Source organism: Denticeps clupeoides, chromosome 18 (genome assembly GCF_900700375.1).
Source record: "Denticeps clupeoides chromosome 18, fDenClu1.1, whole genome shotgun sequence".
Classification (NCBI taxonomy): domain Eukaryota; kingdom Metazoa; phylum Chordata; class Actinopteri; order Clupeiformes; family Denticipitidae; genus Denticeps; species Denticeps clupeoides.
Genome location: NC_041724.1, coordinates 8,551,906 through 8,570,844, shown reverse-complemented (window position 1 = coordinate 8,570,844; position 18,939 = coordinate 8,551,906). Strand labels below are relative to the sequence as shown.

General features: G+C 44.1%; 1 protein-coding gene across 1 annotated transcript; it reads left to right on the top strand.

The window, feature by feature from the left end:
• Nucleotides 1-1,599: 1,599 nt before the first annotated feature.
• Nucleotides 1,600-13,228, top strand: ccdc69 (coiled-coil domain containing 69). Its single transcript, XM_028960317.1, has 9 exons — nt 1,600-1,854; nt 5,307-5,367; nt 6,270-6,448; nt 6,976-7,063; nt 7,958-8,031; nt 8,125-8,226; nt 10,430-10,549; nt 10,662-10,759; nt 11,665-13,228. The coding sequence occupies exons 1-9, from the start codon at nt 1,834-1,836 to the stop codon at nt 11,840-11,842; spliced, it is 921 nt and encodes a 306-aa protein (XP_028816150.1). The 5' UTR covers nt 1,600-1,833; the 3' UTR covers nt 11,843-13,228.
• Nucleotides 13,229-18,939: the final 5,711 nt, after the last annotated feature.

Below are 18,939 nucleotides of genomic sequence, written 5' to 3'. Positions count from 1 at the left end.
TCTTCTGTTGACCCACGCTGCTTCCTGTGACCCAATTGGCTATGGATTTCAAATGAACGGGCCAGGAATTACAACACACATCCACACGAGAGGGAAAACGTCACATTCCTGCTTTGCATCTAGTCCTTGGAGCACGACATCTGCACTATGAAGAATGTGACTATGTCTGTGCAGAGGGTCTGTGGAGGGAAGTTACGTGTAATGCTCTTTGAATTAAGTGTAAGACTTCCTTGTACTGGGAGTCAAACACACTTTTTTTCAGAAAACACACATAAAGGTGAAGGCCCAGAAATTATATAAAAGGCCTTCAAGGATCATAAACTGGCTTCACAATCCCGTCAACCTGCCACAGAATATTTGCAATGTAGGTTCAAACCACAGGTTCCGAACCACTACCTGGTCCCAAAACAAATGCTTTAAATATCTTGAGAAATAATATTACACCATAATCAAGTGGCAAAGAAATGAATGAGGGGAAAAATAAGCCTCATCCGCTTGCCTTGTGACCAACCAGGTCCGAAAAAAAGGACTGTGAGCATTATGGATTTAATAACTGTCAATACTTTGTGCAGGCCCTTTAGGCAGTAAAAGTATTGGAGATGCAAGTGGGTAGTTGATGAGGCGTGGCCTTTTTCCCTGCCACACACGAGGAACGTGAATATGTGCCATCATTAAATATGCCACATATACATGTTTGGTTTGATACGAAAAATCAGTTGTTACCTTTTTAGAATTGTCCTATCGACTGACTGATTTTACTGATTCAGTAAAACTGTACAAATTAATGCCACATTGAAGTATTAGAAGAGTTAGAAACCCAAATTGAGTAATTGCAGCCTGTGAGGTGCAACAAAAAATCCTGATAACACATTTTGCTAAATATTAAGAGAGGTATGCAAGAGACAGGTATGCAAGGAGCATTAAAACCAGAACAAACAGACTAAACAACAGCTTCTACCCTGCTGCCATCAGGGCACTTAATGGCATTTAATCCATCCTTCCACCTCCAACTCAATTCCTTTTTCATGTGCAATAAGGTTTCTACCTCACCCTTTAATTTAGAATTTATTTGTTGTATTGTATTCCATATTAAATGTGTATCTTAAGACACCCTTTTAAGACACCTAATTTCGTTGTACTTGTTACAAAGACAAAAAAGATATTCTTGATTCTGATTACTGGTATTCAAATTGAAGAATTCAACAACCCCAACTTTGCATATTTGCAAAGCCTCCTTTGCACCTCTGCCCCATAACACCTTCAGTCAGAAAATAAGCCTGGAGCAGCTTTCTTCTGTAGTTTTTTTTTTAAACAACACACATTTCAATCCAATCACACATTAATGGATGCCAGAAAAGTGCATCTAGTCTGAATTAATTCTGCTGGAAAATGGCCCTGGGAATTATGTTTTTATGAAAGGTCATACTGTTGTGCACAGTAACTTGCCAGTATCACATGGTTTTCGACTTTTGTCCAACATTCCAGCAGGCACAGCCCAGGCAAACTCCACTGTGCGTGTTTACACGGGGAGTTACGGTAACGCGAAGATTCAAAAAAACCCGTGCACGTATATCTCAGTTTGTTGGCTTCTCGAGTTTGCTCGCAAACTCCGAAAGTGCGCGATGTCGCCCGCGCCGCTGAAGCCGGCGTGCGTGCGTTAATAATTAAAAAAATAACAATAATAAAAACGTAATAATGCACGCGCCGGGTCGCGCGCCTCGCCGGTCAGCCCGGTCTATTTAAAAGAGAGAGAGAGAGAGAGAGAGAGAGAGAGAAGAACCATCCCGCATTCGGGGAGCTGCTGGGCGACGGAGGCTCCGGCGGCGTGCAGGCATGGGCTGCGCCCACAGCAAGGTGCGTATCCCCGGACGAGACGCGCAGCGGCCCCGGAGCCGGACGTCGGTGCGAGGTTCGACGCGGCCGCTTCGGAAGTTTCGTATGTCGGCGCGACCGGTGAAGTTTCCGCATCGACATGTGTGGCGGACGGTAATCAAGTCTGTGATTTCGTCCTCAGCTGAAGATTAAAAATGGGCCGCGACCTTTTACGAAGTTGGCAGCCGGGCGTAATGTAATACTGACGTGTGGTTCTTAAAACGTTTTACATTTAGAGCATTTATCAGACGCCCTTATCCAGAGCGACTTGCAATCAGTAGTTACAGGGACAGTCCCCCCCTGGACACTCAGGGTTAAGTGTCTTGCTCAGGGACACGATGGTAGTAAGTGGGATTTGAACCCGGGTCTTCTGGTTCATAGGCGAGTGTGTTACCCACTAGGCCACAACCACCCTGTTGTGTTTGCGCAGACACACCGGAACTGTGCACGGTTCCCACCGTGTAGCACGTCCCCTGGAGGACAATAACGACCTGCTTTCACTTCAGGTCTTGATCATGAGGCCGCCCTGTTCCACGCCCTTCGACGGCTGGTTTGAAGGGTGATGGGGGACCCCCAGGATTTCACCGGCACCCGCGGGCTGTAAGTGGGAGCGGGTTTGCAGATAACCTTCGGGGGCCCCCAGGGGCCATCTGTTTCTCCCGAGCGTGACGTGACCAGCTGGAGACCGGCTACAGGGCCCAGAAAGTCGCGCCCGCGCCAGGCCCGGCCCCATCAGGCTTGGGGCGCAAATAACAACAAGGAGGGCCGCCGCCACCACATGGGCCACTGTGTGAGACGGCCGATTGTTTTGCAGCGAGAACATTTGGCCCACTTTTAACGGCCAGCAGAAGTGGAGCAGATTAGTCCAGTTGCAGCGAACGACCCTGCACAATAAACGGCGCATTCAAGGCAGTTTCGCTCAGCCGATCATGTGTTTATTATAGCCAGAATAAAGTAAGCCATGGCACATGATGTGATTATGACATCGTTTTAAAATCACATGAATATTTTTCCATATAACTCATTGTAATATACTTTTAATGGGGAACATTGGCAGCCACTTGAGCTGTATGAGATCACTATATAAGGTCATCGGATGAGGTCATTTGGGGGGGTACTAGTATGTTTGTATGGATGTTCAGCGTTCTTCGTCTTTTTCCATAAAGACAATCAGATCGCTGTTCCTTGAAAAGGAAAATGTTATTGTGCGCAGATGATTTTGTGAGATTTTGGACACCTTAAAAAAATTCATTATCACTTTTAATATAAAAACCTTTCTTTGAGCCCTGTGCTGGGGCTGTGAATAAATATAATAGCGGAAATGTAAGAAGTTGTGTGGCTCTCAGCCTGAGAAATGTGAAACTCACCTCGCCACCCCCATCCTCACATATCCCCCACTTCCCAAGAAGTTTCAACGTGTGACTTTTTACACTCCTTACACGCACAAGAATTTAGCACAGACGTTTTAAAGGATTAAATCGCTGGCCAGCGTGGCTGGCATAAAGAAGCCATAAACATTTGCAGCTAAACTCCACATTTTGTTGGGCGGACGGTAAAAAGCGGTCCCTCCGGAGCTATAAAGTTGGCCTGTCCTGGTGTTCCAGGGCTTGTAAAAGGGTGGGGGGAAATGTGTAGAAAGGAATGAAGGCATGTGAGATGTGATAAGTAATGGCACCGTTTAAAAAAAGGACCCGAGGCCTTCAGCGAAGCAGCTTGGTTCCTGATCGTGGTTCCACGTGGAACTGAGACGTCCTGGTCAAGTTATTCCCGCTTCATCTAGTCTGTGCACAGTGAAACGAGACAATGTCACTCCAGGATCCTGGTTCCAGCACTCCAGATAGACATTTTGTAATTGCTGCATGTTCTTTCTTCTTTGGGACCGTGACCAATAACCAATTTCCGTTGGTTCTATTTGTGGTTTTGAGTGCTAATTATGAGAACAGGAACAATACTGGAACACAAAAAAACCCTTATCATTCCCTACAAAGCACCTTAACAAGCTTGATCTTCAGTATGCTGGCAAAAGTTGGGAAGAAACCTTGAGAGGATCCAAGGAACCCTGTTGTGACCACTAGCAGTGGTTTCTGAGAATTAAGAGCTTTATTACGCATTTTTTTTCATACCATGCCGTTACTGAAGGATGGCTATTTTACAGAATTAATTAATATCCAAACAGTAAACGATGTCAGAAGAATCGATAAGGAACCAAACCACGACTCTTCCTTCTGTCTTGAGACCCAAACCCTACATTTAAAAGGAAAGTTTCCATAAAATTAGCTCAAGGCTCCTGAGCCACTTTTTGGACGTGTCATCGAACGGTTTAATTTAACGGCCTGCTCTGCCGCACACGTTTAGAGGAAGAGCGGCAATGAGCCGCCGTGAGTTGATATTGAGACGTAATGTTGTCATCTGCATTATTGTATATGTTGATATAGCTGCCAGTGCCCGGCGTTATCGTGAATCGTTAAACTGTTGTATGGCGCATTATCATGCTGTGACCTTGATACGAAGCATAAATCGCGAGTGAGCCTGGCGAGCCCCCGTATTAGGGCCTTTTATTCCCGCCGTCTCCCGTTGTGCGAGGCACTATGGGTATTAATAGGCCTCTCCGCCCGCAGAGCATGTGCCTGTTTTTCCTCGCCGTTATCACTGGTATGCTTATGAGTGTTTATGTGCTGACGGGTGGGTGTTTTGGGATTTTTATTTTTTATATATATATATATATATATGTGTGTGTGTGTGTGTGTGTGTGTGACTGAGGGACTCACTGTCTCTGGCACTTAAGAAGCTGTGAGGAGTGTAACGCAAACTGCAAACATTCAAATGTCGCCAAAATAATGCATAGCGGGTCCATGATGTATTGTACTTTGGTGCCAGAGATGGCGTCGCGCAGCGAGGCATGAGGCGGCGATGCTGTGATTTTTGCCACTTTGGGAAGCTGAAGTTTAATAAAGCTTTATTTTAGGATGCTGTCGATAGTGGGCATGGTATGATGGAATGTCACACAGCTCTGTTCTGAATTTTTTATTTTTTTTTTTATTTATTTTTTTTTATTATTTATATATGACCAATCCATGCTAACATCTGGTTTAATATATCATACACAGTCAGAAGTTCAGTTATGTGCATACTTCCAATAAAACTGTAGGCAGGTTGCACCTGCTTCTGCCTTCTCAGGATTCCCACCCCCTTCCCAAGCCATAATTTTCAGCGAGGGCCCTGTAGTGTCCTCAGATGTACTGGGGATAAGCTGTCCTGTGACCATTTGGTTTAAAGCATTAAAATATTTCTTTAAAATAAAGAATTAAAGTAAAATTAGAGACTAGTGTATAACTTGTTTAATGTAGAACAATGAGAGTCAGAATTGCTGCTTTTGAGTTTTGAGTTTTGCGCAGTTCTGACACGAGTAAACGTCGTCCTCTTTTCTCATGCAGAAGAAAACCTGTGAACGAGGAAGGAGGAAGAATGCGAAGCAGGCGAGCAGCACTGGATGTGGTAAGTGGTTTCCTGCATATTATGTCATGTGGACATGAGACATCTGTTCCTCTGCTGCCGGAAGCCTCCGAGACACACACAGGTACAAATGGACCGTCTCCGAGAACCCTCGTTCGCTGTCTCACAAAAGCAAAAAACAGATGGGATATTTTTCTGTGAGTGTCATTTTTATATATACATATGAGAGAGGGAATTAAAATGATAGATCCAGTCCAGACCATGATAATGTTGTAAATGTCTGTTAATGAGGAGCTTTATCAGCAGCAATTAGTCTTGATGTCCAGTGGAATGCTGCGTTCATTCATTCATTATTAAAAAAAATAAAAATCCCTTGCACTCATTAAAACAGGCAATATTCAGACTAGTTGGGTATCTGGTGCATCAGCAAATGTCCTTATTTTTTGTCAGTGACTTGCTTATTCATTTTGTTTCCTTTTTTTTTTTTTTATTGTAACATTTAAATGTCCATAAACTGTTTAATGTCACACTTTTTTTGGGGGGAAACTTCGACTCCTCCTGTTTTGGAAGTGGACTTCAAGCTCGGTCCTGTCCACATAATACACTGGCTCTCTCGCTGTATAATTACCTGTCTCAGGGCCATCATTTTCGCCCCTGAAAGCTGCTCCAGTCGCTATACGGGTGTGTTGGAAGCCTGTGGGCAGGCAGCTCCTGTGCCGTGTTTGTTTGCTCCTCTGCTGAACATCCGTGTCAAATGGGCAGCCCGTCACGTAAAGGTCTCTATTGTTTGGACCCGTACGGGTTGGTATGGTCCTACTGCTATCTTGCAGGTCGTGGCCCCATGATGAAGGGCCTCGCGGGGGGGCTGATATTTAGTTTTTTTTTTTTTTTTTTTGAATGCCATGACAACGCGAATGAGAAGGTGTTTTGAAACCCCCCTCCAGAAAAGCATTCCCTGGATGACCTCTGCCCCGAGTCGAAGGGTCAGCTGGAGCAGTACGAGTGCCAGGTGAAGGTCCTCCACGACTTCCTCGCTGCCCCCGGGAGCCTGGAGAGGGACGACCTCCTGAAGACGCACCAGCACAATGAGCTGTGCGTGCTGGTCCACAGCATCGCAGAGAAGGTTCCTTTCCTCTTTTCCCCTAACATACACTCCACAAATTAATAGGCCCGTGGTTTTCATACATTTTCCCTTTCACATGACCTAATCGGGAATATTGTGCTATAATAATAATGTCGCCACTAGTAAACAACATAATTTGCAGTGTGTGTGTGTGCTCCGTTGATCAACAGCAGTTGATCTGAGCAAACGCGGTGAAATAAAGCCCCTCTTTCATTACTGAATGAGGCGGGGCAGTGATATACTGTACACTCCTCTGAGGTGTTTACTTTGCCGCGCAGGCCGTCCTGCGTGAATGAGATGGCTGAAACTCCTTAGTCCCTTTTGTTATGGCAGGCAAGTTTGAGCTGCTCCTTTTGTGTGGAAACCCGACTGACCTGGCGGGGTAAAGAATATATTGAACAGATTAATCAAGTGGCAAGATGTGAGACTTTGAGACATTGTTGAAGGGTTATTAAAAAGATGAATGGAACTGGTGGGTGTGTGCCTGCATGCTGTGCGGACTGACGTCAGTGTGCTCCTGTCTCCAGGTGAAGCTGGAGATGACTGCTGAGCTCAAAGCCCTGCATGAGCAAGACCTCAAAAGCACCACGGAAGAGTACGAGGGCCAAGTGCAAGGTCAGAGGGGATTCGGGGCGTGTCCAGTGAACGCTGCGCATAAATATGTATCCCAAATCGGACATGATCTAATAGTTTCTAAACTGTCCAATCTGTTTATGAATCAAGGATTTGCAGCATTTATTTTGCCAGTGTCATGCCAAATGGAAAAAAAAAAAGTGAAGTGATTGTCATTGTGAAACACTGCATTTAACCATGAAAGGCGCCCAGGGAGCAGCGCATGGGGACGGTGCTGTGCTCAGGAGCACCTCAGTGGCGCCTTGTCTCTGAAAACTTGTTCCTAATTGGTCAGCAGGCTGTGGGTAGGATGTTAATGGCGAGGAAAAAAAAACATATTATAGTAAAATGAAGTGATTGTCACTTGTGATGCACAGCACATGGTGCACAGAGTGAAATTTGTCCTCTGCAGTTAACCATCACCCTTGGTGAGCAGTGGGCAGCCATGACAGGCGCCCAGGGAGTAGTGTGTGGGGACGGTGCTTTGCTCAGTGGCACCTTGGCGGATCAGGATTCGAACCAGCAACCTTCTGATTACTGGACCGCTTCCTTAACCGCTAGGCCACCACTGCTATAAGTTTGCACATTTATCACAGGCCTATGATTTGCTGCATAGTGGCATCAATGGGGATATCATGAAATACTGATTATTAATCTGCATGTTATTATATCAATATATTGTAATCCAGCATTTAAGTGAAATGCTTAAAGAGTTCATGTCCAATTGATGTATTTAGCAATAATAGCTTTTGGAGCCCACAGGCGCGTGATAAATAATATGTAGCCGTTTATAGGTTCCAGGCAAGAAATGACATCTATTGATGTCTTTTGCTGAAAAATAAATATTTTCTGCGTTTTGTTAATGTGGCCAAATGCTCACATCTTTCTATCTTTTAGAACTGCTGCGGATCCACAAGGAAGAGAAGGCCACATTAGATGAAGTCCACCGAGCCACAGAAAACAATTTAAAGGTCAGGACCATGCAGCCAGTCCATACTGACCGCTAGTCTGGTTGTCGGTGCACACTGTTACCAGTCCGAACTTGTCCTGTGATCTCTGTGAAGGAGACGGTCGAGGAGCTAACAGCGGATCTGAAGTTCTTCACTGAGCTGAAGCAGCGAGTCGAGATGTCAACGCTGAAGAGAGATCTGCAGAGGAACATTGAGGTGTGGTCAACTTAACTAAACCAGCAAAAATGCTGTACTTTGCAGCGTTTGTTTTAGTAAGGTGCATAATTGAAAGGTACAACTACAGTTTTATATTTGTGTTGTATTAATATTTTACTATTTTATTTATTAAAAAGATTCAGGATATTGTTCAAAGTGTGTGCATGCGTTCACTTATGGTACAGGCCAAAAGCTTGGACTCATCTTCTCATTCAATGTGTTTTCTTTATTTTCATAACCATTTTCATTGGTAGATTCACACGTGGAGTTATGTGCTTAACAAAAAAGGTGAAATAAATGAAAACACGTTTTATATTCTAGTTTCTTCAAAATTACCGCCCTTTGTTCTGATTACTGCTTTGAACACTCTTGGCATTCTCTCGATGAGCTTCAAGAGGTCGTCACCTGAAATGCTTTTCCAACAGTCTTGCAGGAGTTTCCAGAGGTGTTTAGCACTTGTTGGCCCCTTTGCCTTCACTCTGCGGTCCAGCTCACCCCAAACCATCTGGATTGGGTTCAGGTCCGGTGACTGTGGAGGTCAGGTCTCCACTTTTTGTTAAGTACATAACTCCACATGTGTTCATTCATAGTTTTGATGCCTTCAGTGAGATTCTACCAATGTACATGGTCATGAAGATAAAGAAAACACATTGAATGAGAAGGTGTGTCCAAACTTTTGGCCTGTAAGTTTTAAAGTGAAGTGATTGTCACATGTGATACACAGCAGCACAGCACACGATGCACACAGTGAAATTTGTCCTCTGCATTTAACCCATCACCCTGAGTGAGCAGTGGGCAGCCATGACATGCGCCCGGGGAGCAGTGTGTGGGGACGGTGCTTTGCTCAGTGGCACCTTGGCAGATCAGGATTTGAACCGGCAACCTTCTGATTACAGGGCCGCTTCCTTAACCGCTAGGCCACCACTGTTCCCCTGTACTGTATATAAGCAGAATTCATTTGCTTTCTGTGCTTTGGACCTATGACATGCGTGCATCCAAGGCAGAGACAATACCCATGAATACCCATTTTAGGGTATTCATTCTCTTATCACTCTTACGCTGATTACACCCCGCTCTATTTGTCTTTCCCACCAGAAGATGCCACTATAGCAACAAAAATTTCGGCCTGTCTCTCAGACATATCGGCATGGATATCTGAGCGACACCTCCAACTCAACCTATCCAAAACAGAGATTCTGATCCTTCTGGGCAACAACTCCCCTCAGCAAAACCTCTCAATTCAAATTGGCTCGCTACTGTTAACACCCACGACGTCTGCAAAAAGCCTTGGAGTTTGGATTGACGACAAACTGACTGAACCATCACGTTGCTGCAATCCTGCAGGTTCACTCTCTATAAGATTCGCAAGATTAGGCCTTTTCTCTCACAACAGGCTACACAGCTCCTCATCCAGGCAATGGTCATCTCCAAACTCTACTATTATAACTCTCCTGGCTGGAGCCTCTGCAATCACCATAAAAACACTCCAGATGATCCAAAATATGGCAGCATCCTTGATGCTGCCTACAGGGCTGTAAATGGAACTGCACCCACCTATATCAATACAATACTACCTTGCAACACTCCTGCACGCCCTCTCAGATCGGCAAATGAAATGAGACTGAAAATTCCCTCTTCATGGGGTCTCCGATTCCAATCAACTCTGTTCTCCATTGTTGTCCCTGGCTGGTGGAACAACCTGCCCTCCACCACTCTTGAGAAGCAGTTGAAAACCCGCTTATTCAAAAAGTATTTCAGACAAATCTAACACTTACACACACACATATGCAGGCACACTGCACAAAATAATACAAAAAAAAAAATATATATATATATATATATATGTGTCTTCCTCCTGTAAGTCGTTTTGGATAGAAGTGTCTGCAAAATAAAGTAAATATTCAGATGACTCCATTTTTTATTAACAAGATAATAATGGGTGTACAAACTTATGTTGAAGGGGAAAGAATTGGTCAACAAAACCCATTTGCTACTTCCTAACAGAAATAAAAGTATATACTCTTATTTCTTTATTTTAGTGTGTTTTGTAGTGCATTTAAACATGCACCAACACAAAACAGTTTGACAGATGTGTAATGATGAGAATAAAAATAATAAAAAAATGGCTTCACCCTCTAATTCTCCAACTAATTTTTCTCTTTTCTCTTTTCTCTGCGTACCTCACGCCATATCTGCATATCAGACCCACGGCACCCCCGGTGCATTCTGGGAGCAGGAACAGGAGAGCCTGCTGTTTGTCATTGAGATGAAGCGTGAGCGTGTGCAGGAGCTGGGGAGTAAACTCTTACAGATGGAGGCCCTGGTATGAGCTCACATGGACCTTTTTTGGTCAAACCTGGAACACTGTCTTTTCTCACGGCTGTTCTATATGTTCTGTGACGTGTCTTAAAGGGGACATTTGTTTGGTCTTGCAGGTTCAGAAGAACCTTTCCTTGGAGGACCAAGTCATTCACTTACTGCAGCAGAACGAGGACCTCAGTGTGAGAATAGAAAACTACCAAAGCCTTATCCAGTAAGTTTTGACTAAAGTTTAGATTTTTTTTTTTAATGCTTATTTTGAAAAGGAATATACATATTATTCATAATTTAGTGGATTTTAACGGCTTAATATAGTCCGTTCTTCAGACATATTAAGCAAGCAGCATTTTTTGTATTCGTTTAACAAGCTTTTTATTAGTGCATTGGTGCAGAATTTGATTAGCACTTCACTGCCCCCTGGTGGCTGTTTGGCGCCTCTTGTTTTTGTTTTGTGGTACTTTGAAGAGCGTTCTTGGTCAGTCATTTAATTGTGAAGTCAAACCTGGTGTACCTTTTAAAAGTAACATAGAGGGTGGGAACACCCACACATGCGCACATATAAGATAAGATAAGATCAACCTTTATTAGTCCCACAAGTGGGGAAATTGCATAAATTACATATATAGTAGTTTTGTGCACGTGTGTACATGTATGAAGTGAAAGTTATTGGTTTTGTCCTTGTGATGCACAGTACAGCACACCGTACACAAAATGAAGTGTGTCATCAGCATTTAACCCATCAGTGATGTTAGTGAGCAGTGGGCAGCCAGTGAGAGGGGTTTGCACAGTGCTCAGTGACTCCTTGAACCCGCAACCCTTTGGTTAGGAGGTCGACTTCCTTACCCTCTAGGCCTAGATTAATTTGAGTTTATGTTTATTATGATCAGTGAATAATAATTGTTATGCCACAGTTGCGAATGAGGGCAGGATGGACAATTGGAAAGTGGAGGTATATGACTTAAATAACAAGACTATATACAAAATGAGCAAAATGGCAAGTGATGGTGAGACATATAAAACATGAAGATGCAGTATAATGCTGTAATATTGATAATTTCTGGAAATATGTGTGTGTGTGTGTGTGTGTGTGTGTGTGTGTGTTTTTTTGGTTTTTTTTAGGCAGCTGTCTAAGGAACAGAGTGACCTGCAGGAGGCGCTAGAGATGCAGTCGGAGCTGGTGCAGAAGCTGGGTCATGAGAAAGATGAGCTGCGTTTCAAGCTGCTCCAGCGGGGAGACTCCTGTGCCGCCGCCTCGTTCCTCCTCCCGCCTGTCCTGCCCGAGGTGTCCCCAAGCTGATTCGCTGTCCCGACCTCTGCTGGCCTTACATCTTTGAAAATGGTGCCTCCTCAGACACAGTGTTCTGGCTTTTTTATTTTTATATTTTTGAAACAGGCCGGTACGGTTTTCAGAACTTCTTACTGTCACATAAAATGCAGCCATTCTGTTTATATGCAATTGCAGTAGTTCTGCCTGATTTTTAGGAGGACTTTGTGTGTGTTTAAAACCACAAGGACATTTTTTATCCCCTGTGTTTTACTTTTTTTTTATTGTATTTTTATCAGATGACATGACATGCTGCTAAAGGTCTCTGTAAAGCTTTAGAGGTTGGATACACAAGTCCTTTTAGGGACACGTCACTCGGCAACACCCCCTGTCTGGGTGTTAAAAGGTTGAACTGTACTTGTGCCTGTTTGCAGCAGTGAGCAGAGTTGCCTTAGACCTTCGGTTCAATATGGACTAGCAAGAAGAATCTTCTGGGAAAAGTGTTAAACTATAAATATTTTACTCTATGCAAGAATTTTATATATATATTTTTTTCCCCCTCCAAATACAGTCCCCCAATGTCCCTCACTTAATCACTGGTGTCACTTTGCATTACTGTTTGTTCTTTTTTAATACGCCTGTCTAATTTCGTTGCTCATTTTAAAATGGTGATAAGTGAAATCTCTTTTTCCAGATGAGCATATATAATTTTTTTTTGTCTTGTCGATGTTGAGGCGTCGTGGGCACTGCTGGTTTTCTTAATGGCCGCCCTGAGAGCCAGAGGTCATCCGCTCTCCACTCTCACTGGCCTCTGTGTGGCTAATTAGTGAGCGATTTGTTAAGGTGTTTAGCCTGACAAATACCAGCCAGGGGAGGCCGCGGCGTGTTGACGTATTGATTTTGGAGACGTTTTACCCCTTCGGTGCTTGACCCGGGGGAGGAGGGGCTTCATCCTCCATCAGCTCACAGGCCCGCAGAGCGGACGGCGGAGAAAAGGATCACGCTCTCACAAAGGCATCCGGCGTGTTGAGACAATACCTGCCGGAGCGGAGTGATAAGTGCGGGTCAGGCCTCCTGTCATGATGTCACCCGGTTCCCAGGGCACTTGGCAGCCACCTGGGAGCCCACCATCAGCCTGGAGCGAGTCAGGGAGCGCGGGGGTACGAGCCGAACTGGGTGTCTGCGCCGGCTGACAGTCGTCAGGGCGTCCGGTTTCACCTCCGGACTTCAGGCGGATTTCATCCCACCTGTCTTCCACAGGCCACCGCCGTCCACCTTTTTTTTTTTTTTTTTTTTTTTATTACAAAAGACCTTTACAGTGTATCTGTTTTAAGTGAAGTTTTTTGGTTTTTTTTTTTTTTTTTCTTGAAGTTCTGTTAACTTCTCACAGGTTTACAGAATGAATGAAGCTTGTTTGGATTTCCTTTGTGCCATCAATACAGATACTTCTAACTTTGCGCCTTATTTGTTTTTTATGGATCAGTGTGGAAAAAAAAAAAAAACACAGATGTGTGGGTGTGGTCCTTTCCTATTACAGCATATGGCTCTGCAATTAATCTCTTTAATTCATTTATGTACGTTTTTAGTAAGTTCCATCCTGCTGTATGTGGTTGTGGATGTATATTTCTCTGCTGCTAATTGGCTTTTTTGTGGTGAAGGCTTCTGAACACGAGGGCTTGAAACGAGGGCCTAATTGAACACATAATTGGAGAACAACTTTAGTGTCGGAGGGGTTCTCCAAATTTGGCTCTTCTATGACACTTGTTCTAATTAGCAAGTCTTGGCTTATTAATCATAACATCTATTTAGTGTACGTTGTTAGTTGAACCGTTTGAGCCATAAACGAAAATCTCAAGAGGAATAAAGAGATGCTTATGCGGGTATGTTGCCAGATGTGCTGCAGCCATATAAGCTATGTGACCTTGTGGTCTTTGGGGTCCGATGTCAGTCCATATTCCATTTTTCATTTATTTATTGAATTGCCCAATATAAACAAATTTGGCGGTCTGGGACTGGAAAGCATATTTCTGTTCCGTTATGTTCCATCAAAAGTGCCAAAATGTGTTAAAATGCGACATGCTTGTTCGTCCTCTTGTATGATGTAGGATCGGATCGTAGCATTAGGCCTTCCTGTGACAACCTTACACACTTGCATTTCCTCTGTTTATACACAGTTATCAAAGACCCCTCGGTGGATTACGGCACGTAGCAAAACATCAGGATTTTTCCAGGCGCCTCCTGCAGTGACTCTCCGGAGCTTTCCGTGGTTTTTCCATGCCAAGCAGGTCGGCGGCATGGTCACAGAGGCGAAGGGCCTGGATTGTTTTGAGCACACCTGTGTTAACTCCCAGGTCCCTCAGTGCATTATTAGCCTGGCAAATATAATACAATACCTGTCCTTTATTCCATAATTTGTTAATTGCTTCTGTAATAGAAGCCTACCCACGTTCATTAGCGGCACTGAAAATAATGTGTTGTCATTACATCTGCTCCTCGTGTCCTCAGTCTGAACGTGTGAAATTTACTTTGGAGTGTCTTTATTTATTACAATTTCTATTATTTTATTACATCAAAAATAACCCCTAAATTACCAAGGGTGGAAACACACCGAAAAAAAAAAAATGAATCGGCTCTGATTAGGCTTGGTTATTGCCAAGCGCTATTTGTGGCTGCAGAGGTGTTCTTTGTCACTTTGGCTTAGAACAAAAAAGGTGAAAATTGCACCCTGGGGGAAACAGCTTTGATTAAAAGGTGTAGTTACCCCCCTCTTCCTCCTCCTCCTACCCCCTCCACTCCTTTTTAACACACTATATTCAGCTCGCTTCCATGGGTTCCGCTTGTTTGCTGAGGCGGCTGGTAAGGCCCAGCTCTTCAACCTCAAGGCCTCATGCTGGTGGGTTTAGAGGGGAGAAAATCAGACGCTAATATGTACCAAGGTGTGATGAGTGGAGTTGTTTATCTGTATTAGATGTAATATGGTGTTATATACAGTTAATTGAAGCCATCATTGTACATTTGTCTATTTCTAGGTCAGTTCTTCCTATACAAAACTGATGACTGCTCATGACATTAAATACCGAGTATTTATATATTATTTTATTTAGTTAGATTGTGCTGCATTTCTATTGGCCGACCGGAATATGTCACATTACAGCGCTCCCTCTGTTGTTTCGTGGGTATGTGTGCGTGTTCATGCACATATAAAAGCACGCAACGTGCCTGTGACGTCATCACTGAATACTGCTCTTCATTTCAGTAATGCAGCTGACTTTTTGTGAGCGTTTTGAAAAACGCTGTTTCTTTACTCCATATTATTTACATATCGAAACAATGATAATAAATAATTATGGCTACTGTTAATTTTCATTTTGATATTAGGTATTTGTCATGCTCACACTAAGGAAAGTAAATATGTAAAGATTAATCAAAACACCCTAAATAAGAGGTAAGTCGTATTATTTAACGAGCCCTTCAGCTTTTGCAGTGAAATTGAGGCGGTGTGTATGTGTGTGTGTGCAGGCGCGCAGGTAGTGCTCCATGTTAGTGATGGTCACGGCAGTTCTTTTAGATGTACCGAATCATTGGAATCGCTTCACTAAAATGAATCATTCGTCGAATCTTTCGGTACTTGGCAGGCCCTTAGTGGCTCTTTTTTTTTTTTTTTTTTTGCACGTAACATGCCAGTGCAACCTGAGTAAAGATTGCAGTGAGTTCTGTATTCGACAGATATTCATAGAACTTTGCTGGATTTTCTCTTACCCATTTAACAAAACCATAGAAATCTCCACTTTATTCTGCTATTATGCTACAGCTGGCGAGTCTCACTCTCTTCTCATTACTGCCGGTGTCACGTTTCTTTATCTGGAAACTAAATCTGTTAAAACAACAGAGAACAATGGCGGTCCTCAGAGGAAAATGATTCCGGACAGTGATTTGTTCATTCAGGCGGCGCGCTGCTGGCAGCATAACTGAACCGAGTAACGAGCGAATCGCCTGAATCGGTTCAGTGCGTTCCCTCAAACGATTCGTTCTTTTGAACACAACACAACACTCCTCCATGTACAGATGGCCAGCCTCACACTTCCCCACATAAGACCCTGCTACCCCGTATTAACTAGTCTACCGTTTGCCGAGGACTCGCATGGATTTGATGTCATTACCGCAGGAGAAGAAGGTTCTCAGTTCCTGCTCATGATCAGAGCTGCTCTGACAGCCACGTGAGAGAAGTCCCCCTGGCCACCACTAGAGGGTCGTTGTGCTACAGCCAGACACCTCTGGGCCCGGCTCTGGTTCAATCAGATAAGGCCCTTGACTTGTTTGTACAGCCGTCCCATCAAATTTGTCAGGGTTAATGGCAGATAATGGTCGGTGCGTCTGTCTGCTCCGTTTCTGAAGTTATCCCGTTTCCCTGACACTTAATCACACCCCAGCTTGGATGTGTATCAAATATTAGTGTGTGTGTGCAGTTTCCCGACTTCCCGTTCAGCATATACCCTGTATTCAGTGTAGGATAGAGCCAGAAGCTGCGGTGCACTTGATGATATGAAATGGACATGATTGCGTGTTATGATCTTATTGTGCCATGTTGCAGTAGATAACGCATCTCTTTCAACATCATGCCACCTGCTTTCAGTTGTAACGTCACATGACCAGCTGCTGGAACAGCAATTATTCATCTTGGAAGTCAAATATTACAGCCAGAAAAAAAATCTATTATTATTTATATATATAAATAATAGATTTTTTTTCTGGCTGTAATATTTGACTTCCATGATGAATAATTGTTATATAACATACACAAATAATTTTATGATGTATTGTTACAATTCTAGATAACCTCACACCTGTATGTGACAACATACAGCTAACTACATAAGCACTCCTTTGGTTCCATTAATATTTTATGTTGCTAAGCAACCGTAGGCCGCTAGCATTATAATTTAGGTGAACTGTTATGAATTGTTATGAATATGTTTAACTCTGCTGCGTTCAAAACCACAGTGTTAACAAACACCATAATCACTGTAACCTGCACTCGTTGCTTCAGACACACACACACACACACACACACACACACACATATATATATATATATATATATATATATATATAAGTTGTCCATTGATTGATTAGCTCTGTTATTTGATGGCCATTGGTATATGCACGGCTCAGGCGATTAGCCGAGCAGATTAGGCAGGAGGCGACTCTTTACTGTCTCTTTGATGAATGTGTTGGGGAAACGCGGCAAACTCCTCCAGCGAGTGCGCAAGCCGCATGTCTTCGGTGGCCCAGGGTGATGATGGTGGGCTTGGCATTGTCGGCATAGTTTTCATACAGGTGAAAACATGTTGAAATGGGGTTTCCTTACTGGCGCACCCTCCCCAGGCCATTTTGGCCTGAGACATGAATTATTATTATCTCAGGCTTGGCACAGATTGTTGCCAATCTGAGCGTCGGACAAAGGATGGCTTCTGCTGCACCCAAGTAACCACTTGAACCCCGACAAAGGAATAGTAATTCATAAATTATTCAGGAGGATAAGTCGGAGTGTCTTGGGACGGTTGTGCCAGCGGAGACGCAGGAGATTTTGAAGAGCTGGTCCCTGGTGGGAGTAGCTTCGTGTTAAACGGTACACCCGCGGAGGAAGTGCAGAGGAAAAAAAAACACAATTGTAGAAACAACCTTACCCAATATTGACCTTTGACCTCAATGAGTCGAATCAACCAAATCTAGTCGGCCCAACTCCTTGTCCTCGTTTTCCTGAAGCATTGGCGGAGAACATAATGGATCTTCACGCCGCCACCTTCATCGTCGAACCTCTGGCCGCATAAGAACGCCCGCTGATTGACACTCGTCCTGACAGGTGACGGAAGAGCGATGCGGCCCGACCGCATTCCCACCGCTGCAAACGTACACAGCCGGCACGCACCCCCCCCATCCTCCTGCCCTCCATTTAACGCTCTCGCTCACCCGGTGACCCAGGGTTACCTTTACTCAAACGAAGCAAATTAGAAGTCAATCAACGCGGCCGTTGCCTCTCTCTCCCTCCCGAAGGCGAACTTTCAACAATGTATTTCCAAACAGATTCAAGACAGAATGAAATTCGAACACGCTGTATTCACTTTACTTCGTTCTAACCCGGCCGAACGTAGCCGGAGCATTTAACGCGGCGCTCGACGTAAAACAAACAGCGCGTCAACATAAGAAAAAGCAAGAAAACAAACAGGGAGGCATTTAAGGCTTAATTGTGCTCACCAGGGACCCGTCGAGGCCGGTTAAACCCTTTATTTAAGGCCCCGTCACCTAAAGGGATTGCACTGGAAACATACGCCACCACAGGAAGACCCCAGGGGCGTGCGAGGCGCGTCCTTCCCCCAAGCTCAGTCAGACAAAGGGAGAGGCTCTCTGCCTTGACACCTGTCAACACATTAGGTGTCAGATAAACAGGCTTTCAAGCAGGTAAGCCCAAGCCAAGCAAAGGCCAGACTGACAACATGGATCTCGGTCCCATGCCGGCACAAAGGGCCAAAGCTCCCAGAAAGTGACCGGGGAGGGGGGGCTGGCAGTCGACTAGAACGCTCGTTATTTCAACGAATGATCTACATGTGTGAAATTACGATTATAAAGGATATTTGGGGGTATTCAGGGTCGCTTTATCTCTGTCACTGCCATCTGTCAGAATTGCCCCGGCGGGCCACTAATTCTCTTTTTTTATGGCTACTTAAGGTGGTAATATATTGTCCAGGTTTTCACAGGTGTCTTCTCAAACTGGTCTGGATCAGATAAGGGGCTACCCTCGCAGCTCTCCACCCCAGCTCCAGGCCCGGGGTCGAGGCAGCCAAGACTACAGGAAGGAAGCGTGAAAATAATGATACATTTAGCAGACACCTTGCCATAAATCCCCAGACACCACCTCCAGCTAGTTCATTAGAGGTGGCATGTTTTTTGAAGAATGTATGGGCAGCACCCAGCCTGTACAGGGATTGTAGGTTTTTATTTTTAAAAAATTAAAAAATTAATGTAAAAACATGACTCTGTGTTTACTGCCTGTTCGTGTTAAAAAAAAAAAACAAAAAAAAAAAACAGCAACTCACGCTTGTGTATAAGTTGCTGTAGGACAGAGCTGGCAG

Coding starts and splice junctions, on each gene's coding strand:
- ccdc69 (XM_028960317.1), top strand. CDS start 1,834: ATGGGCTGCGCCCACAGCAAG. Junction 5,368..6,269: donor GGCGAGCAGCACTGGATGTG/GTAAGTGGTTTC, acceptor ACCCCCCTCCAG/AAAAGCATTCCCTGGATGAC. Junction 10,550..10,661: donor TCTTACAGATGGAGGCCCTG/GTATGAGCTCAC, acceptor TTGGTCTTGCAG/GTTCAGAAGAACCTTTCCTT.